Genomic DNA, 23313 nt, shown 5'->3' with positions numbered 1-23313 from the left:
CACAACTTTGTGAGTTATAGATGTTGACGGATGCCGATGCCAGCGATTCGTGTGTGTATTCATTCATTAAAGCGTTTAATTGGGTCATTATTTATGTGTTCATAGATTTGTTTGAAATACCCAACTTGCAAAGAACATGTAAATGATGTGAGACGAATGTTAAGTATTGCATTTTAAAGCGTCTTGTTATGAACACCATAACATTGGCAGCTGTAGTAGTAAAATGAGCAAAAGGCCAGAGGCACGTCTTCAATTAAGTAACTCACCCAGTGGGAATACTGCGTGTGTGTGTGTCTGTGTGCGTTTGGGTAAAATATCTGCAGGCCTCCGAAGACTTCAGGGTCATCAGTGTCCTCGAAGGCTGCGCAGGGAAAGACAGGAAATGTTCTTTTCCCACGGGGCTGTGTGACATTAACTAGAGGCAGATTTTTGAGACGCACACACACACGCACACGCGCGTTCACACAAACCCGGAGCCTCTGTGGACTTCTGTGAGGTCACGACGCTGAAACTCTGAGGGATTTGTCATGTGTGGCGAAGACATAAGACACATGTTGCTGTTTGTGCGGCCGTGCAGCTGGGAGGGATTTTGAAGGGCGGAGGAGATGAAGTTGGACTCTTCAAACCAGAGCGTCTGGTAAACCACCAGGCCACCCCGCTGTCTTCTAGCATTTAGTCAGAAGTTTTTAGAAAGGAATGATCCTCATGTAAACTTCTGACAAAATGTTTTTACCCTGGTTGAGCTTAAATGTGCACCATGAAAAACTTGGGATATTTGCTTGGATAACATGCTTCATACTTTGTTTATGCCCCACGGTGGGAGAGCAGTGCTCTGCTAGCTAACGATGCAGATTCCTGCATATGGATGAACATCAACATCTGTAATATGAGAGAGGGAGCAAACTAAATTATGCAGCTTCAGTTTCCCCATTTAGGGAATATGGATCAATTTCTCAAGCTAAAACCATTAACCTGTAGAATGGGCAGTGTTACCATGGCAACACAGATTATGTCTCTTGATTCTTGCTGGTGATGGTAGCGACTAATTCAGCATGCTTGTTTGTCCAGTCTCTCTCGCTCTCTCTCTCTCTCTCTCTCTCTCTCTCTCTCTCTCTGTGGAGTAGGGAGGTGTATTTCATCAACCGTCCCTGGGGATGAGTGTCTTTATGACTTAGCGTTGGCTTTCTGCTCTCTTTCCTGTCTATGGTTCACCCCTGTCCTTTCTCTTCACATTGTGATCACTTCCTCTCCTGCTCGCCTCTCCTCTTCCGCCGTGAATCCCGTGTGTTTTTCGGTTGCGGTTTAGTTTCTGGACATCTTCATTACTCCTCTCTTCTCGCTTTATTTTCCATTCTCCTCCGTCTTGGCAGGAGTTAGCCTGTCCTTCTTGTCCCCATCCCCCATTCAGCCCCCACCCCCACCATCCAAATGGCCCTCCGGTCAGGACACAAGATGGTCAGCGGTGTGTGTATAATGTGCATGTTGTGTCGATCAATGTGTGTTGTTTCTCTACAGTTGTAAGGCAGAAATCAAACAGATATTTGTGCATTCACATTCCTGTGACTACTCCATGCATACACACCCACTCCCTACTTTATTAGAAACACCTGACGTGTACACACACTTTAGGGGAGCAGTGCAATGCATGACATCATTTCAGGCTCCATGACTCAGATGCCAGGGGGCTGTTTGGTCCCACATATTTAAGTGTTTCTGGTAAAATCATGAAGCAGGAGAGGAACTTGTTGCAGAGTTTTTTTGGCGTCTACACGAGCCATCGCCACTCAATGCTGGCTACTTCTGATTAGCTGTCTCTTAACGTCAGTGTAAATGATATAAATCGTGCCCCCCCCCACCACCCACACTTTCTAAATGTTATCGGGCTGGATTGGGATGATTGAGCAAGTCTAAATAGTTCAGGAGGGCGGTGTATTGTTTATCGGATGGGGGGATGGATCGTAAAAGTCCAAGGCAGAAATTTCATTTGATGTATGCGCCTCTGAGTGCAGGATGAGTCATTAAAAATTTGAGTTTTTGTAGGAAAAGACAGATTTTCCTACAAAAATACTCTGACATGTGGCAAATAGACCCAGCATCAAAACTTGGAAAATGTATTTTACATTTCATGGGACCTTTTAATCATTCGAATGGTTTATTGCAGAACTTCACAGCACGACCGCTTGAGGAAATTTGATGCATTTTCTTCCCTAAAAAGTGGATGATTTATTATTGCAGCGATGCCTCTGGCTCTCGCTCGCTCTGAGAAGCTTCCTGGGGTTCAGTTCTCAGCAGCCACCCACCCAGCTGTAAACCCTCCGAGCCTGTATGTGCACCCACTCATGAATCTGCCTGGCTGGTAGGCTTCACTGCAATATCAGGTATGGGTCTCCACCTTCAGAGCAGAGGTTTGGCTGCGGATTCCTGCATGCTTTATAGGAGATTGTGGTGCGTCTCGGGCTTGTGTGTGTTTGTGTGTACAGCTGGGTGATGGAAAAATTTGGATTTCTGCCTTTAATTCCCAAAACGCATTCCTTCTCTAATAGCTTTTCCAGTCAGTTGTTTTCTATGGCATGAAAGAAAAGAAAGCCACACTTACTATGACTCTTCCAAGCCTTCTGTTTTCTTTCATCAAAGTCTGAAAGCGCCGGGAGAACGGGAGTGACAGCAGTTATGGTCCTTGGCTCGCTGCCGTGGATCACATGGTGGTTCTTTGAGGAGTTTCCACACTGAGAAGATACAGATCTGCTCGGTGTGGAATTCATCAGGAATGTCCTCACAAGTGGAAAATGGGATGTTTTACATGTTTTCTGCTCAGAATGAAATAACAGTACGTCAGAAATGTTATCAGCGGGAGATCGAGGTGTTTACTGAGCAGGTTCTTCATTCCATTTTTGTCAACGTGGTGATTCAGAGATTTTCTAATGGTTTCAGATCTGGTAGAGTGAACAGTCATACAGTGTGTTGGAGCACAAAATGCTATGATGTTTGTGCATGAGGAAGAAAGTTTGCCTTGAAGGCTCTCTGATAGAAATACACTTTTTAAATGTTTGATCTTGGAAACTGCAGTTTTCTCTGGAGCTTTCTACTGTAGTACACATTCTTCCCCGGCAGAGAGAATCTCGAAACAAGTTGTACTGGAAGTGTTTAAAGATCTTCTTGTCCGTGGTGGTTTAAGTGTTGTGATGGATTCGGTCTGCAGAAATATTGTAGTAGTGGACTTTGGCTCTATCCCACTTCCTCCCACCCCCTGGACGTGAAGGGGCCCTTTCGTTAGAGACTTGCCCCTCAGAACAGCCCTTTTTGTGTAAGGACTACAACATAGGCCCCTTTGGGTCATCATCATCATCATCATCATCGCAGAACAGCAAAGGTTACTAGTGCAACTCCACAGTCACACAGACAAACCACCTGCAGGCTCATAGTCAAGCTGTGAGTTACGTTCAAAAGATTTCAGATTTCATTTTTTTCCCCTCTGAACCACAATAAATAGCACTGATGGGTAGCAGGGAATGTTGCCATGGCGACGCAGCACTGTGGCAGCTGGTAATTATTCTGGTTTAAGTGCCATCAGAGACACACAGGAGCTGGCACGTAGTACAAGATAGTCACACCTGGATGTGGGCCTCTTAGAGCAGACCAGAGTCTGGTCAGACGTCAGTTCCACGTGGAGGGGGGTTGAAGACCGGACCACATGTTTGACCAAATGTCTTTTAAAATCAGTGTGTGTTTCCTCTGAAGGCATGATTCTGAGTATATTTGTGTGTTAAAATGCAACGGAGATGATGTGTTAGGAGATATGATTCAGGGATGATGTCATGTGGTTCTTCTCCTCCAGGCTACATGAGCTGATAGCTCAATAGAGTGGACATAGTGTGTGTTCTGTGTACAAGACAGAGTGAAGAGATATACACTGGCTGAAGGGTGTGTATGTGTGTGTGTGTGTGTGTGTGTGTTTGTGTTTGTGTTTGTGTGTGGTTGCAACCAGCCTGTTGTGCGATACGTATACTCCATGCTTCTTTCCCACCTTACGTTCGCACTTGTCATCCACAAACACTGTCCAGGGACAATATACAGCTCAGTGCTTTACCTTCACCCAGCAATAACCCTCCCCTGTTCTATCTGCTCTCTTCCAGGCGAGGCCGACCTGACGAATCATCCGTAAGAGTCAAGGTGAGGCTGTGTTCAGCCTCTCAAACCAACATGAAAACACAACCGGCATTCAGCAGGAATTCCGCAGTGTCCTTTGAAGAATTTAAAACTGGCTTCCGCAGCTTGATCAGCGCTTCCCCGACTCCCACCATCCTCAGTCACATTAGCAGGGAGACGCATGGGAGATTTTCCCTCTGGCAAAATATATTCTACGCACACACACACACACACACACACACACACACACACACACACACACACACACACACACACACACACACTAGGCAGGAGTTTGGCTGATGACAATAGACATGATAGATGTCATATTTTTGTCACCATGATTGCCAGGTCAGCAGCTGTCTTGTCAGGAGCAGAAAGAAAACACAATCCTGACTTTGTGTGATTTTTTTTTTCTACACCTTCCTCCTGTATTTGCCAGTCACTCGTTCTCTCGTATCCCGTTTTATTCCTCTCATAATCATTGCAGTAACAGACAGCGTGTACATGCAGGAAACCCACAGTAGGAAAGAAACCCACCACTTCATATTTATTTCTCTTGAGTTTACAGAGCTTGTCACCATCACAACTGCTCCCCACCTGCAACGCATGCAAACACACACACACACACACACACACACATACACACACGCACGTACACACCAATGAATCACCTGCGATAACATCAGTTCAGTGAAACCCAACTTTGGCTGTTAGACAGAGACGTGATGAGGTTGGTAATGTTGTGCGCAGAGCCCAGACACCAGTTGTAGCGACTCTGGTGTGGGGTCCACTGCAGCAGACTGAGATCACTGTCTGCACTGCAGTCTGACTCTGCTCTCTGCTTCCACCTGCTGGACGTGTTTGGTAACAGGATGCAGGTCGGGTGCTGGCGAATGCTGAACAGATTAGACGATATAAAGGAATAATATATATATATATATATATATATATATATATATATATATATATATATATATATATATATATATATATCCTGTTCTTTATTTCTCTCATGACAGCCAACAATGAATTAATCAATCTAATGAAATATGTCTGCACAGACAAAAGCCTTTTTTTTTTTTTTACTTATTCCTCTTGTCTTTCATGGGAAAAGCATTTTATTGTCATAAACACAGTTTTAAAAGGTTTCCCCATACAATAAAACTATTCTGTCTTAAACTCTGAATGCTCTTTCAAAACATCATGATTGGAAAACAAATACAGCCAGAAAACTATGGAAAATTCATTTGTTTCACAAATAACTAATTACTGGTGATATTGATTTACTTTGCTACATTTTTTTGTTGTGTCAATGTACAAACTGTCAATAAGTCTGCTGGTAAATTTTGACATGAGTTTCTCTATTTCGGATATTTAAACAGAGGTTTTACAGGATGCACTGTCATTAGAATTCTTACAGCCATTTTTTTTTTTAAGTCACAGAAATGTAGTTCATTGTTTGAACCCTAAATATAGACTAGACCCCCATTAAACCCCAGACCTCTAACTCATGACTGCACGAGCAATGCAGACATCAAGTCTGACACGGACTGGATGTTGAGATGATCCAGTCAAAGAATAACCAGATTTTCTGCTGTTAAAGGTGATGTCCAAAACAATAAAACCCTATAATAGCGCAGCATTATTGCGCTTGCTCTGCTGGTGTAATTATTTGTTCTGAGTTCCTCACACACCATCCTGCTGCTGTTAATAATCACTACAGCATTAAAATTCACAGCTAAAAACAGCCCCCAACATTGTAGCTATATACGAGAATTTACTTGACTAAAGACTACAACTCCCAGCTGTTTCAGTAGATTAATTTGCTTGAGTTGTATTCAAGGGTGTACATGCTTGGTGGGAACTCGGCTGGTTTAGGGCAGAGGGACACAGATATTTGTTCCTCTGTAGTAATAATTAAGGACTGAATGGTATTATAGTAAATGCACAACAGCTTCCAGTAAATCTGGCAGTCTTCAGATGTCTATGTTGTTGCTCATTTCCCGGGAGAATAGAAATCGCAGGCTTTTGAGATAAAGCCGCTGCACTAAAATCAACTTTCTCCACTTTGATTGCTTGAGAGGTCAAACACAGTTTGCATGCTTAAGCCGATCGTGTCCTTCAGTGAACCGTGTTTATCCTCAACACACAGTCATCAATTTGGGTGCACAGATTCTTCCACCATATATTTAATCTTTAAAAGGTTTTAACAGAATCTCTCTACAGAGAAATTTTTCAAAAACATTTGTTCTTTTTGAATGTGTTTTTCTTCTTGTCCGTCCCCAGCTGGCACCTGTCCAATGTCCTCTCCCGTCTCAGTGTGATGCATCATGGCTCCGGTACTGCGTGGAGTGTGGTGGGGGCCGGAGGCAGGAGTCATTGGGTCGGGAGCGGCGGCAGCTGCTAGTGGGGTGGCATCATGGCTGGGCGGTGGGCAGCTGGTCCTGGTCATCACCCTCAGCACCCTCACTGCCCTGATGCTTGTCTCTTTGCTGCTGCTGCTGTGCGCTAGCTGCCAGGGGTGAGCAACACAGCAAACACACACACACACACACACACACACACACACATCAAATTCTACAGTACGTTCAGGAAAGGCTAATGTGTGTATTGTATCAGCTTTCTAATCAGTACACAGTGACTTGTACTCAAGTTGAACTTTCTAAATGGAACCTGCTCTGTTTAGATGAAACACCGGTTGTGCAGCATGTTAGTGTTGAAAACAACACGAACACTCAAGGGGACATTGGTAGCTAACAGTTATTGTAGGTGCAGGAAGAAAAAAATATCCCAAGGACATGTTGACTACATTCTGAATAAGAATATTTGCTCCCAAAGCAGAACACACATACTACATACATACATGCATACAGTACATACACACACACACACACACACACACACACACACACGCACACACACACACATATATATGTGTGTGTGTGTGTGTGTAGGAGAACCCCATCTACAATGAAGAATGTAATGTTAGGAGGCTAAACCAGCAAATACAACACTCTCTTAAGTATTCATGCCATTCTTACCCTTTAAGTCACAAGCAAGTCCCAAGATACTGTGATTAAAGTCAAGGAAGTCATTAGTCTGGTCATGAAAGTCTCTGTTCACACCAGCTAAGAGGAACTAAAACCAACAAAACATGCAAAGGTTTTCAGCTGAAACCGATACTTGGTTTTATCCTGTTATTTTTGCTTCTTTTTAGAGGAGATACAGCATAAGATCAGGCCGTGAGGTGCCAAAAATAGAAAATCAGTTTGTTGCGCAATTTATTTCTGTGAATCGTCACCAATAAAGTACAGTATAGGAAACAGTGAAGCGCTTTCAAGTCATCTGTCTCAAGTGTATGTCAAGTCTCAAGTCATGAATACCAGGGCAAAATCAAGTGGAGTCTTCAATCAGCAGTTGTCAAAGAAGTCGACAATTTTGCGACTCGAGTCCCCCAGCTGTATAAGTTCAGTTCTCCTCTCCCCTGTGTATCGTGTGCTCTCAGCTGGTCAACAAATACCAAACAGAAACTCGTCATAGATATAGAAAAGCACCTCAGGGAATAATAATTTCACAAAACATGTACACTGGTTGGGGACACAGCAAGAACGCTCTGGGGCTTTCCTGTGTGGAGTTTGCATGTTCCCCCCCTGTGCCTGAGTGGGTTCTCTCCAGGCGCTCTGACTTCCCCCCACTGACCAAAAAACATGTTAGGTTGATTGAAGGCTCTGAATTGACCGTGGGAGTGAACGTCAACGGTTGGCGGCCTCTTTATGTCGGTCCTGTGATTGATTGGCAACCTGTCCGGGATAGACTCCGCCTCTCGGCCTGTGTCAGGTTGGATTTGCTGTATCTCCTCATAATGAAATAATGAATAATGAATGGTTTGAATTGTTTAAAATCCTAAAGGCTGTTAGATTAAAAGCCCTTAAATACCTCAGTTGATGAAAACACCCAAAATACTGTCCAAACTAAATGTCTGGACTGGTTTGATATCCAGTGTGTTGGAGAACCATGAAGGAATAACATGCTCCCAAGAGAGAAACCGTTTCTATGAGGAAGATTAAAATATCAGACCCTCTGTTCTGTTATCATTATTCAAGTAAAGTCAAACTTTAATGATGTAGCCCAGAATCACAATCTGCCTCAGGGGGGCAATACTTAGAGCCTCGATAAGAGTGAGGAAAACTTCCCAGAGAAACCCTGTAACAGCCTCCGAGAACCGCCACGCAATAGACACATGGAGCAGGACAACAATCACTTTATATACAACATTTGAAAACATTAATTAAAATAATAAATGTATGTAATGGATCCCAGGTAACAAAGACATATGGTGGGGGGGGGGTGAAGAGAGACTCCTGCAGTTTGAGGATACAACCCAAAGAAAAACAAGTCATTAGAGAGCAGCAGTTATCAGGAAGTTTGCAGTTTTATTCTCGAATATGGACAAATATGGATCATTCCATGGATTAAAAATTCTTTTATTATTCCCTCGTCTTCCCTTTCCTTTCCCAGGCAGAAGAAAGCAGCCAACGGATATTCAGCTGGAGACCACGTGGACCTCATAAACGGAGTGAGTTGCACTTGAGATTTTTCAAATGGCGGGCAGCTCTCTGTTAGATGGAATGAATGACACGCAAATTGAATTGGGGAGACGACGTCAGAGGAGATGTTGCCAACCAAAATGTAAAATTGTGATAAGTTGCACCATTGAGACGTGCACGGGGAACGCTTGTGTGTCGGGAAGATAATTACATGATACACACTCCCTCAATGACACAACCATTCAATGACAATAACAGTAGGAGTGCTGAGGAGGTCAGATGTGATTCATTCTGAGAGATCACCGAAGCAGTGAAAGATTGATATAGATATTTATTCCAACCCGTGCTAGTGCTTTAACAAATGCACCCACACAATGTCACAGAAAGAATACACACACATATATATGCGCACGCTCACAAACATATAGTCCTCATTAATCGCCGCGTGGGAGAGTGACACGTCTGCAATCAGGCAATCGCTTGTAAACCAGGCTTCCAGACTGGCTGCATGCCTGAGTAAAACACACACACACACACACACACACACACACACACACACACACACACACACACACACACACACACACACACACACACACCCTGATATCCTATGACACAGTCTCACGCCCGCTGACATTTGCCTCCTAACCTACTTCCATCACGCTGACAGAAACATAACACAAAACAAAACCTCGCTGTGCACGGATGATTGACAGCCTCCAGTTGTTGCTAAAATTGTTTTGACATTGGCGGCTGATGGGAAGGGCTGTTGAGAGGACACATGGAGGGAATTCCTATTTTTGAATGTGTTATTACACTATAGTATTTGTTAGAAGTCACAAGAGAGAAAGTGGTAAAACAAAAATAGAGGCGCCGTAATCGACCATGTAGATTCTAGGCACACACACACACACACACACACACACACACACACACACACAATGACATAAATACACGCTGCTGTACATCATCGTGTCTGGGCCATAGATAGTAATTACCGTCCCCTATAATACTGATGCCCACTTTTAAGTGTGACAAATGCCCAGCTTTCACCGACTAAGTAACACCCACTTACTCTTTTATCCTGTCACTCCCTCTGGGGCTTTTTATGTGTGTGTGTCAGGCAGCCAACATGCCTCTATTCCTCAGAGCCTCTTTGCATTTGATGGATATCTTTGCCGTAACCTTTATATCGTAGCACAATTGCAGGGTGGTCAGATTGTTTCAGGAGGGCCCCATTTAAATGACGGACCATGTCACAGCCTTGACAGGTTAAATGGGGGTCTTTGTCTTTGCGGATAAGTAGATTGGCTCTTCTGGCTCACCTGCAATCCGTCTCCTGCAGCCATGTCAAGAGGCATCTCACGCATTGGATTGGTTTTAATTTCTTTAAATTGTAAAGTGTAAATATATTCAGTGTAGATTCAGTAACTAGATCATTAAAGTCATTGCATTATTTGCATACTATGTGGGGGGAATCATGTGGGTCATAAAATAGTTAAAGATTACATCATCAACACTAATGATTGCATGAGAGTTGATGGCCACTAGGTGGGAATGTGGAGCTGTTATTACACAACCTGAAAGCTCTCACAGGAGGAAAACAACAAACCTGAACAAAGACAGTCTTGACATAATAAAGAGTGACATATTCACCTGTGACACATTTACAGGAAAAAGTTGATCATCTTACAGCAGTGTTGCAGGATTTGTTGTCAGTTAGAGCCGTTTCCTCTTCGTCCCTCTGAAAGTGTTGATTTGAGTGTTGAGCTGATTCTGTGGTGGCTGATCCCAGCGATGGTGCCTGCAACTCTGCAGTCTCACAGTTTATTTAGAGCCGCTGAATTTGCCATGTGATGTGACAAATAGAGAAGCAGGCGTCGGGAGGAGATAAAACCTCAATGTTGGAACAAATGTACTGAAGTGTCTTTGACCAAGACTGAATTCCAGACAGCTTCACGGGTGATGTTGTTGTCGTGCGGCTTTCTGGAGAGAGAAAACAAGGTAAAAAGATGGAGCACAATCGCCCTTTTGTTTTGTATCACTATCAATGGTTTTCATTGTTATTCATGTGACGCCACTACATGCAGCCATTTAACCTCGTCAGTTGGTCTTCATGCTCGATTTGGTTTCACTGTCTCCTATTAATGAACCAATGTGACATTAAGAACAAAATGGGATGAGTGAGTAGAATGTCAAACGAAGGCTATCATAAAAAGCTCTCCCTGTCACAAACACAACCAGAATATGACCTCTAAAAGCATGACATAGTATCAAAGTCAGTTTAAATTTGCTGTCAGCATTATATATCTGAAAAGATATATAATGCTGTGATATGACGGCAAATTCATGAGATTATGACAATTTCCTCAATCCATTGCAACCATTTCTCAAGTTTCATGAAATTTGCACGTGCAGGAAAACACCTCAGCAAATGGGGAAGCAAACCCTTTTGAATGGTAAACAAAAAATGTTGATCCGAGAGCAAAGGTTCTTCAATTTACAAATGAGGTTTTGAGATAAATACGTCTTAATTTGACTCACAATTTTTTAAAAAAAAGATTGCAGGATGGTAAAACTGTGCTTGTGTAATTTTTTTTTAAAGCTTTACACTCAAATCTTTCTGATCGCATAATAAAGACGCAAATTAAACTCCATTATATTGCTACATCCTGCCAGTTGTCTAGCGTGGTCTTCAGGATCTAGGATCTACAATGTGATACTGATCACATTCAGAAGTTACTAACTTGTTCATTGTCATGTTGCCCAGCTTTTCACTAGATTTCATCTAAATCTTTCCATTAATTTTTGAGACATCCTGATAACCAACAAGTCAAGGAGAGTCATATTTATTTGTATTGCGCCAAATCACAACAAAAGTTACCTCATGACACTTTACGGGTAGAGCAGGTCCAGTACCACAATCCTTCAATGAATTTACTCCCAACAGTTCTCTGTGAGCGAGCACGTCCTGCAACAGCGGCGGTGAAAAACCTTCCTTTTAACAGGCAGGAACGTCGAACAGATCCAGGCTCAATGGGGACGGCCTTCTGCTTTGACCGGTTGGGGGGAAAGAGAGCAGGAGAGTGGGAAAGAGACAAAGACAGATGATACAGAACGAAAGATGCAGAGATAAAGAGAGAGAAGAAGGGAAGAGACTGATGGATGGACAAGGATGTGAACAGGTGATGCTAAGGGTGGCTGCTTGAGCCTCTTTAGGTCTGTAGCCTGAAACAGCAGCAGCAGCAGTCAGGGATCTCGGAAGTGGGGAAGCACAAAGGCTCTGGAAAAGAAGAGGAGTTAGTAACATGTATGAATATAGGAGAACAGAGAGGAGTAGAGAGAAGCCCAGTGCACCATAGGAGATCCCTCAGCAGTCCAAGCCTATAGCAGCATATCTAAGGGCCAGCCTAAGCCAGACCTAACTGTAAGCCTGATCAAAAAGGAAGGTCTTAAGCCTGCTCTTAAAGGTAGAGAAGGTGTCTGCATCCCTGACTGAAACTGGGAGACTGTTCCACTGGAGGGGAGCCTGGTAGCTGAAGGCTCTGGTTCCCATTCTACTTTTTGAAACTCCAGGAACCACAAGTAACCCTGCATCCTGGAAGCGAAGGGTTCTGGCTGGATAAAAAGGGGGCTATGAGCTCTGTCAAATATGAAGGTGCCTGATTGTTAAGGACTTTGTATGTTAGAAGAAGAATTTTGAATTCAACTCTTACAGGGTGTCAATGCAGAGAAGCCAGTACAGGAGAGCAACAAGCACACAGCAGTGATTACTGCATCTTCTTCATGGAAGTAAAAATGACAATCACCAAGCAATTAAAGAGAGTATAAATTATACATTCTCTTATAGAGAATTATCTTCTGCTGGTGAGCAGAACTATAATACATTTAATTAACTGTACACCAATAATAAGCATCTTGTAATCAGTAATGTGATTTGAAGAGCTTCAACTTAGCAGTGATAAAGGATGATGGTGCATCAACATAATAGTCATGTGTTCTAAAATCCTGGAAAATCGGATCTTCAGGATAGTTGTTCTAAGAATGCTATTAGACCCATTTATGTTGTGCAGACCTGACAAATGTGCATGATTGAACTGTTTTTCTGTGCTCATCGGTTGCTGGTCTCCGTTTAGTGGGTGACTTTACATCAAGATTTATTTCAGCTGCAGCAACAAACACATTGTGCTTTGTTGTTGGCAGGTTTCAGAGAGAGAGGCGATCAGCCAGTCAGCAGACAGTCCAGCCACTGATGCGGCCGTCAGCAGCTCTCACAACGGACCTCTAACCAGCGGTACAAGTAAGCAGAGACATTACGCTTAGCATTTCATATAGGTAGCTCATTAAAATCGAAGATGTTCGTCTTTTAGTTTCAGCAGACAAAATCAGATCAGCAACATGACGGGATTTGCTAAGCAGCTGGTGTTTATGGCCTTTCAGATGTTGTTTTTTCATTTAATTCCTTTGAAGGGAGCTAATACGCACGTTCAGATAGCTGCAAATAGTTGTTTTCTTCAAAAAAGAAAAATCATTGTGTAATTTGAAGGTCTCGGAATATTTGGAGTCACCAAATGCTGACTGTCTTCCGTCTGCTCCACCAGTTCTCACAGACACACAGGACACAAGTCCCCAGCCGTCAGAGGACATGCTGTCCAGCCAATCAGAGCTCAGGTCCTCCAAGTGTCCTCAGGATCGTGAGCTTCCCAGCATTCCTCCCAACAACACCCTTATAGGGGACAGACCCCCAGCATCAGGGGACAGCACCTATGAGGTCAATACTTAAAGTCACCTCACAAAGGCACAATCACGTTTCTACTCGGGGTGTGTTCGAAAGTGCCCGTTACAGGAGATTAAAGCTTGGATTAGTTTGCAAATTAGTGCTGCATGACTGACTGATTGATTGTTTTAGTGCAGAAAGTTGATTCTGAGTAGCTGGATCGAATAACACACACTCCTTTTTTCAAGGTGGTGAAAGAGATGGCGGTGTCATCACGTGACGTCAGTGTTGAAGACTCCTTGTACGAGACGGTGAAGGAGCTGAAACACCCCCTCACTCAGCTCGGCCTCCCCAACGGTACAGCCGAGCTGAGCCCCGAAGAGCCTTCCCTTCATGCCCCTGTCCTCCTCAATGGCCACCTCAGCCCCTGCACACCTGAGCGGGGGCCCCTGTGTGCAGGGGTTGAGTATGCCTCAGTGGACCTGAATAAGAAGAGCCGCCACAGCGCCGACATGGAGGCCAAAAGGCGTTCTGATAACGCAAGCATCCCCTCCCACAGGCCTGTGGAGGAACCAGAGGAGGATTTACCTCCGCCGGTACCAGAGAAGGTTCTAGATGAGAACGACAACCAGCCAGTGTTGATGAATGGCCTTGCAGGAGCTGGGCTGCACAATGGAGAGGTGCGGAGAGTGTGTGTTTGTGGTCTCGCTCCTATAGATTCATGTAGTGCACTGACATTTGCATAATATGTGTCGGTTCATATTTCATGTGAACAAAGAAAACCTTATTTAAGCAACATAAAAGGTGAAAGAAAATCTCCAGGAAAAGTTCAGATTCAGATTTACCACCAGATAACCTCATTCTCATCAGCTCTTGTGACCCAAAATATCCCCAGATGAACTGGAGATCATCTACTCATCACAACAGATCATCCAGCTTCATACATATAACCACTATAAAACCACAACTTCTTGCCTTTTCGATGTTTGGTACAGAAAAAACAAAACTATCGTGTGTAACTTTCGTCTGCTAAACCTCTGGAATAAGATCAGAATTAACACAACACTGATGGAAGTTGAAACTCCGGTGTGTTATGTCAGGCAGTGTAAACATTTGTTGGAATTTTTTTGTGTGTATAGCTTTTAGCTTGTGTGGTGTCTGGGTTTTTTTGTAATCATAGACATGTAACCTTTAGCTGCTTTCTCAAAATGGTTTTGTAATTTATTTTGCTAGCTGAATAACAAGCTCGCTCACTAGCTCTGCTAACTATCTTGCTAACATTTAACACACAATTTTAGAAACCCCATATACTTTTGAATGCAGAGAGATTTACCAAGTGGCTATAACCTTAATGAGCACTGAATATACTGGAATGGACATGAATTTATATTTAAAGCACCATAAATTCCATCTGGGTACAGTATTTCTCCGTGTCTGCCGTATGCTAACAAGTTTGTCATTTCAATTTTTTCAAGGTGACAATGTGTCAGTGTTATGTTTATAGCTCCCGGGTGGCCACAAAATCAATTAAACAGCTTGAAACGGTGGATAGATGTTGAAAAAAAAAGAGACCTAAGTATCCTTCAGTCAACAGTCTGCATCCTCTCTCCCTCTCACCTTGATTCTGTTCTCCACGTTCCTTTGTCTTTGCCATTTTAGCAGCCAATTAGCTCATACCTTATTTAGACAGCAGGCGTGTTTTGCCTCATCTGACCTCCAAATCTATGATGAAATCTTTATCTACCCAACGACAGTGTAAACCGCACTTACACACACACACACACACACACACACATATCCATACTTGCAAATGCTTGCACTCATATGTGGATCCCACGTGTATGTGTCGGCATGTCTCGTCAGCATTAACTCTGTTATTTCTCCCCATCCCCCCACATTACAAAAACATATAGATACTAAGATATGTGTGTGTTTGCATGTATTCTGCTACATACAGACCCCCTGGGGCTGATTTAAGTTTAACCCTGGATGTTTCCGGCTCCCGGTGGCTTACGCCCTTGTATGACCAGGAGCATTCGGTGATTTGTCTTGTCAAATAAAGTCTGTGTGTGTGTATGTACCTGTGCCTGGTGAGCACCAGCTGGCCACCGTCCCTATGACAGTTAGTCTGGTTCCATGATGGATGATATCAGCTATGGAAGCCCTCTGTCTGTCTCTGATACGTACACATTCACCGTGTGTACCCTGGGGTGCCCATATGTAAATGTCTGAGGAATTCCCTCCGGTGGAAGATTGGTAAATGGTTCTCTACCTCTAGCTCTCTCCCTCTCTCTCACACACACAAACACACACACACACACACACACACACACACACACACAAACACAAACACACTTTTCAGCATTTTTATATACACAACATTCACTTGTGCAAGTGTACAATTATTGAATGCTCATAAACACTTGCAAGACTTGTGCGCAGTTATTTGACTGTTTGTCACCTGTGGGGTTTTTCTGTGAGATGTAAGAAATGAGTTTGACCCAGCCACCGGGCTGCTGGGATACACACCAGGGACGTGGTCCTGGTAAACTTGGATATTCTGCGTGTCAGCACTGTTGAGCTGCCCAACATGCTGATGCTCAAGGGATACACTATTGAACATGAGGCTCTATGTTTAGAGTTATTTATGAAGCAACACGTGCGAAACAGAGAACATCGATAATATACGCTGATGTACTTAGATTGATATGCAGAATATACGTCAACGCACACATCAGCTTGAATGACACATTGACACCTGAGTTGTCTGTCTTCCGAGGCTGCTGTAATCAGCTTGTTGCCATCCTGCATGTCTTTATATGGCCTTCATACACAGGAACATTAACCCGTAATCCTCCACATACAAAACCACATGCTCTCATTATGACACCTAGTTATGTATCTCTCATGTCCATGTGTATCGATGTAATACATAGTCTTTATATTAGTTTATCAATATGGAAATACACATTTTAAAAGTCTAATTTTACATTCACATGAATCAAACCCAGGTTAAAGGCGCCATATGTCAGAGGAAGGTCACGTGATGTCCCCTGTGCAACATGTTCAAGCACAGGCGAAAAGAAAGTGGTCTCTGCAATATATGTAATGCAAAAGGGCCTTGGCGACACATCTCACCTAGCTCAACCCCCCCCCCCCCCACACACACACACACACACACTAAATATATATAAAGTGACTCCTATTTAATGGCAACGTTAGCAGTATGACTGGAAATAAAGAAGTTTTGGCTAATTTGTTATTATCGAGATAGTAAAGTAAAAAATGTACTGTTGGATACCAAATACAATACTTTTTTTTTACTTAACTTTCTCTATACTACTGCCTCTACTTATATTGCCCACATGAAGTTATTTTTGGTATTATGATTACACAATTATGACACACATTTGTATTTTCCACATTACATTGGCTTCAGTAGCTAGCTAACTGTATTCACTAAAACAAGTTAACGCTAAATAACATTAATGCATCTATTTCCTTAGAATGAAATAATGTCATATCGTGTGTATTTTACATATTTTATCATTGAACAGTTGACGAGATTGAATTAGAAAACCACTTTGATTTGTTGTTATTCTTGAGGGAGGAATGAAATTACTACAAATTAGATGAACAAATATTGTGAAACTCACTGAGAGTGGCTGTGGCTGGGTCAAGTCACCTGTGGCCGTGTTTCCTACCGAGACTCCTCTGGGGCACTCTGCCTAATTGGTCGGCTAATTTAAGCGAAATGGAGAAGCCATCTGCTGCATTCCCGAATGTGTGTCAGATCTATACAAGCAATCATGTCTCCAAACACGGGTTAGCCATAAAGTAACCATATTGATTTATGCTCTCTCAGAAACGTGTGCCAGCATGAACAAGGACAGACATTTTGATGGATGTGCACAATTTTTCTTTTGGTATATGTAGCTTGAGATAATATGCCCTTGACTAACACCACATGTATGCTTCAACAAGTGAATAACTTTACCTTTTTTTTAAATAAATTAACTTTAACTTTGGTACCTGAAGGAAAGGACTTAGTAAATCTTGATTTATTTCCTCGTAACAAGAAACAAAAAAGCACGCTTTCTCCCCTCAGAGAAGCATGTTAAATTCCCACATGATATGAAGTATTTAGTCAATGCTGGCAGGGATATTGAGGTTCTTGTTAGACTCCTGAGGTGTTTGCCGCGGCTGTCAGATGTGCTTTGTTGATTAATAGCTTTCCCATCGATCATAAGATGAAGTGAACCGCGGCTGTGCACAAAAAACACCGCACTCTCTGTCACTTCCTATTGATTTTCGCTCAATAATTTTCTTAATAAATGGGTGGTTATATACAACATTAGCTTCAAATGTATCACAGCAAAAATGGCAAGGGCAGATCTCGTTCCTCTCTCCGGCTACAGGGAGTAGTTTGGAAGTTCTCCTCATTGATTTGATCCCAAGCGACCTCTGAAGAGTTTTTTTCACTGGTGTTTATGTATTTGAAAACTTTTCAATACTTTGCCAACATGTTTTAGGGATGCGGATCAATGAGAACTGCAACTGTGTCTTAATTACATCCCCACAAAGTTGGTTCAAATACCTTTACTATGACAACTACACCACATCTTTGTCGCAGTTTTTATTGTGACTAAATAAGGAACATTTTCTAAATTAAAGATGGCATCCCCCCCAAAATGCTTTTATGATAAGTAATCGCTCACTTTTTAGCCTTAGGGATGTTTTATACGTGTGATTCTTGCTTAGCTGCTTTTTTGAACACGCCATATCTAAATCTTTCTTTTTGTTCTCTTCTCCTGCAGTTACACTCCCCTCTATCTCCTGCACTGGGGTTCGACAACAACGTTTTGTCTGACAGTGAGGTAAGTCAGTGTTAAACTCCCTTATTCCCCAAACTGCCGCTTCCATTCCCGAGACAGCGGCTCTTTACTGTGAATGCCAAAAGATTAAAAATAAAACTGGTGAAGTAGTTGTACGACATCAGATGAAATGCTATGAGGGAAAACGCCAGCGGGGGTCTTTTCTAGTGTGTCACACATTTCCACTTTCTTGCTGTTACGTTGTTTTTGGTGCACAATCTGTTTCATTTGTTAATCACATATTTAAGGAATAACCTAAATTAAAACCTCTGTTTTTTTTTTGTGTGTGTGTCCTTCAGTCAGCCGTGTATTCTACAGTCAACAAAACAAACTGTGACAATGCTGTAAATCAGGAAGACAAAGAGCATGACTACAGCAGCATCGCAGAGATCAAAGGTCTCGTCCCAGCCGTGTCCTCCAGTGACCTCTACGCAACGGTCCGGGACATCTACTCCCAGCCTGGTGAGCCCGCGCCAGGGGGAGACCCCATCTTTGACAGCACAGATCCTGGTTACGAGGCCATCCGCATTCCAAAGACTAGCAGTTCAGATGATGAGCACAGGGCTGGGCTGGCAGAGGAGGGGTCAGATGCTGCCAAGGCAGAACCTGACTACGAGAGTGTGGGGGAGCTGGGTCTGAGCCGGGAAATGTCACGCCTCTGAGTTCCTCTTCTGCAGAAGAAGCTTCCTCTTTGATACATCACTGCAGTGCTTTGAGCTTTCGGTGCATGACTTGGAGAAACATCAGAAACCTCTCACCGCAGCATTCATCATCAATGCATGAGCGTCCTCTTTACAGCTCGGGTACAGTTTATCACATCCAAACTTGACTCCTGTAATTTATCAAGCAGCGTGAATGTCATTGGTACTGGTAAGCCTATTATTAGTAAATTAACTGTAGTACCTCCTTCGATGGGTGGTAATCATCTGGAAACGTGCACTATGGGTTATCACTAAACTCCTCATTTTTAATCTCTGCTGACAGTGCATATCAAAGAACACCTGATTGTGTAAAAATATCAAATGATTATCCAACACGCATGCAGCATTTCAAGTTGATAGCTGAGGATACGATCAGTGCCTGTGATTTTTAAAAAAAATCTGTGCCATATGATCATGAAATACATGCACATATGAAAGTATAAAAAATAATAATGACCGCCTCTCTGCAGCTGCTAGGGACTTAACCAGGTGACCCGTGGGGTGTCCCTCCAGGTTATTCCTGCTAGAAATTCATATGAAGGGGGAAGAGAAAGCAAAAGCCAAGCTACCTGTAGACTAACATGTCATTTGTATGGAAGCAGCATTTTTAAGCTTTAATTTTGAGAGTCTTAAACTCTTGATATCAAGAAAGCAAGTGTTGATTAACTTGTTATCTTCGGAAAATGGCTTTTGTTTGAGAGGGGAAAAAAAAGTCCTTTTCTTAGGATGATAAATTCATTAACTGGTGAATGACCTCATCATTTCAGTAAACAAATGATTAATCAACTGTACTGAAAGTGGAATGACGGTTATGTGTCCTGGTCGCCGCACGAGCGCCAGTGCAACTCCACATCATCAGGTTAAAAGATGACAACATGGGGCAGAGGAGGCACTTGCTAGTCATGGGCAGCTAGGGTATACTGGCAGTGTACAGTTGGGTCGAAAAAGAAAAAGACGACAACTAGTTATTTTGAAGTAACGGCGTCTGAAAATTACGTGCGTTGTCCTTCTCAGCTTCTCAGCTCAACGTAAGAGGTATACAAGAAACTAGACCGAAAATAGGAAGCTAATTCTTCAGAACTAAAATGGAAACGAGCAACGAGAGAGGCGGGGCAGTTTCACAGGTATAACGATACATTTGTAGATGTATTACAGTCCACGTCAACCTTTTTTTGTGTGTGAAAATCCTATTTATGTGAAGATACATATCGGCGTGTCAGTGTGAAGTGTCTGTGAGAGAAAAGTACACAGGGTTTTATAGACGTTTCTAGTGTTTTTATCGAGATACTTTGATAAGGGAGTTGTAAGAAAACGTAGAAGGTACGCATACACATGACTTTTAAAACAAATCATTGTGATTAAGACATGAAAGTCAAAACATGATGAGCCCATGTTTATTGTGGCAGTTCTGTTGAATTTTTTTCTCTCTTTTTTTCTGTTGGGGTCGAATCCAATTCAAAAGACTTGCAAAGGGATGAAATAACAAATGTATTATTCATGTACACATGAAGACTACATGCATTTTTTTGGTTGCCATACCCTTGTTGAGCTCCTTACAGTACGCTGTCGGTAGCCACAATCCCTGATGATTTTCTTTTTAAAGCACAAGGTTTGATATTATGGTACTGCATTTAAATATATCATGTCCAAATAAAGTTATCCAAATCCTGCAACATCTCTGCACAACTCCACCATAGAATGCTTTGTAACTTACTAGTCGCACAATACAACACAAACCCTTATCTGGTTGTAGCTGATACTAACGACATGCCAACTGAGGCTTGTATATAGTTCGAGCACTATTTTAACCAACTTGTACTCGCTGGAAATTTTCTGTACGCTTTTACTTATTTGTATAATGTCCAGGTCGGTATAGTTTTAATATTGAAAACACTGATGTAAGTCAACCTCGTTTTAATGAGAAAACTGAAACCTTGTTGTCGGATGGCTTTTTGTATTGTCACTCAATGTTAAGCTCTGACAAACTGTAACCAATCAAATGTCAGATAAAGGTACATTCTGTTGGTACATGCATTCGTAGAGACACTGAGTCTGGTACTTTAATTTAAAAATGGAATAACTGTCTGAATATTTGTTTGTTGTCAAATCTTTTTGCTGTAAATATATAATTCAATGCAGCAGTGTGACTATCCTCTGCAGAAAAACAACATATTTTAAAAAGAATGCAGTATTACACGCTTTGATGAGACATACAGGAACTTGTTCAGTCAGACCAACGCAACATCAATTATATATAAAATTTCAAATGTAGCTACTAGGGATGCACGACATTGCGTTTTTGCCCATATCTTTTGTGCAATACTAACAAATTTCTGATTATCTGTATCAAAGTAAATTTATATGATATCTACATTTTGTACATACTTAAAAACCACATCTAAACATTGTGAATTTGTCAAACTTTTGCCTTTTTTTCCCAAAACATTTTCAAGGAGCCATGAAGTACAAACAACATGAGCACACTTGGCCCAGTTTTGCTGATTGGACTGATACTGATATTCAAAAACAAAAGCGCTATATATGCCGATATGAAGGTATGCTGATATTTTTGTGCTTCCCTAGTTGTTACTCCTCTTAGCATTGCTGCAGTGAAATGGACTTTTAAATGTGATCCCCAGTGAACATAAGAATCTAGAATGAACTGAGAGACCAAAGTGGTCATGTGAATGCATTACATATCATAGATTTCCTCGCCTACCAACAAAACAGTATCATCTCCTGGAATTAAATACTTATCTCTCTGTTTTAAATACTTGACCTGAACAAATTTCATCAAATTGTGCTCCAATTGTTTAAAGATATTGATCATTGTATTGACAATAGGTCTGTCAGACCACCAATCCAGGAGGCGATCGAGATTTTTTCCGGAAACCAAAATGTGAGTTCAGCTATTTTGCATGGCCGCAAGAAATGTGATCAAAATGAACCCATGACATGTCCAGCATCCAGAATCTTCAATTTGATCCAGATTAACTCCCAGAGGTAACGGCTTGCTCCTTGTAGTTCAGCCTGTCCTTCCGCCATCTTTTACAATAATCCGTCTGTTTTTTTTTTTTTTAAATATCCTGCTAAAAAACAACAACAACATGCAGCAGTGGTCATATTGGTGGGGGTGATGCAATGGTCTTTCTTTCCACACAGAGTTGATCATTCTGATTATTCACAAAAACACGTGAGCCCTTGAAGTCATTTCTCCTTGCAGGTGACGCGATGTGTATCAGGTTGTTGCCGTCACACAGACATAATGGTCTTCACGGAATGCTCAAAATGACCTCTCGGGAAATGATCTGTCAAAAGGAAGTGTTTTAGTGCCAATTCAAAGTCGGGGTAACACACACACAGACACTGTTAATAGCTGCTTACCTGAAATCACTTATTCTACTCAGCTGTCCATCCTTCTCATATAAACACATGAATTCCCCTTGAGGGAACGGGGGTGTGGTAGAGGTTGGGAGATGTTTCCCTCGCTGCCCCTCCTTCAGCTCCACTACTCCCGTAATGAGACCATTTGTTCCCCTTACAACCAGCAGACAGCTCAACTGTGACACCCGCCTTTGATCACAGGGAAAAGCCCATTTTGGCAGTTATGGCCACATCTGTCACCTCCCTCTGTCCAGTTTCCATTCTCTGCATGTAAATATTTTATGACATGAATTGTTCTATTAAAATATATATAGAATAAAATGTGTCACTCTTGACTTTTTTTTCTCTCTGGGGTGCTGTCATGTAGAAATATTAGAAGCTGCATACAATATTCTTAAGATGTTATGTTTGACATTAATTAGGTCATTTTTTTTTACATTTATATGATATTCTCTGAGGGTGATAATTGTGATAAATGAAGTGGTGTCTTTGTGAGTTTGACTGATCAAAGTATTTCAACAGGGGCATGTTTATGAGAGAGCTTTCTTTGCTGTGGAATCACATTTGCAGACGGGCTTGATGGAGAAAAGAAAGGTCAATAAGACCGGTGTTGGAGCTTTGAAGCTGTTTTCGCACAAGTGGGCTAATTAGATAGATTTAAGATCTCACAACTAGTTTGGATTCAGAGCTAATTGTAGTTCAGTAATTTGAACTTGTGCTTATGTAACACGGAAACCTCAGGGACACATTGAGGAACTGAGAGTCGTCTTGTCCAGCTTTTGAAACACAATGCCAATATTTGGGCACATTTTTGCATTTCCATTTTGTTTTTTTACTTTAGTAACAAGTGCAAGGAACCATAAGAGAAAGAAATGCATTCTTACGCCACTGAGAAAACTGGGCCTTTGAAAGGTAAACAACAACACCAACAGTATAGCATA

At 42.1% G+C, this 23313-nt stretch overlaps 1 protein-coding gene across 2 annotated transcripts in view; it reads left to right on the top strand.

Annotated features, from left to right (window-relative positions):
* pag1 (phosphoprotein membrane anchor with glycosphingolipid microdomains 1) overlaps window positions 1–22671 on the top strand; it is a 51486-nt gene extending 28815 nt beyond the window's left edge. For both annotated transcript variants that reach the window (XM_086193630.1, XM_086193631.1), the window contains exons 2-9: window positions 4134–4170; window positions 6436–6670; window positions 8668–8725; window positions 12900–12996; window positions 13298–13467; window positions 13662–14093; window positions 18231–18290; window positions 18587–22671. In XM_086193630.1, the coding sequence (XP_086049756.1) occupies window positions 6480–6670; window positions 8668–8725; window positions 12900–12996; window positions 13298–13467; window positions 13662–14093; window positions 18231–18290; window positions 18587–18949 (1371 nt within the window). In that variant the 5' untranslated portion in view covers window positions 4134–4170; window positions 6436–6479 and the 3' untranslated portion in view covers window positions 18950–22671. The remainder of the gene's footprint in view (window positions 1–4133; window positions 4171–6435; window positions 6671–8667; window positions 8726–12899; window positions 12997–13297; window positions 13468–13661; window positions 14094–18230; window positions 18291–18586) is intronic.
* Window positions 22672–23313: the final 642 nt, after the last annotated feature.

This window comes from Aulostomus chinensis, chromosome 22, assembly GCF_037954235.1.
Source record: "Aulostomus chinensis isolate RoL2024-O1b breed Wild chromosome 22, RoL_Achi_v1.0, whole genome shotgun sequence".
Classification (NCBI taxonomy): domain Eukaryota; kingdom Metazoa; phylum Chordata; class Actinopteri; order Syngnathiformes; family Aulostomidae; genus Aulostomus; species Aulostomus chinensis.
The sequence above is the reverse complement of the archived record's forward strand: the minus strand, read 5'-3'. Positions and strand labels throughout refer to the sequence as shown.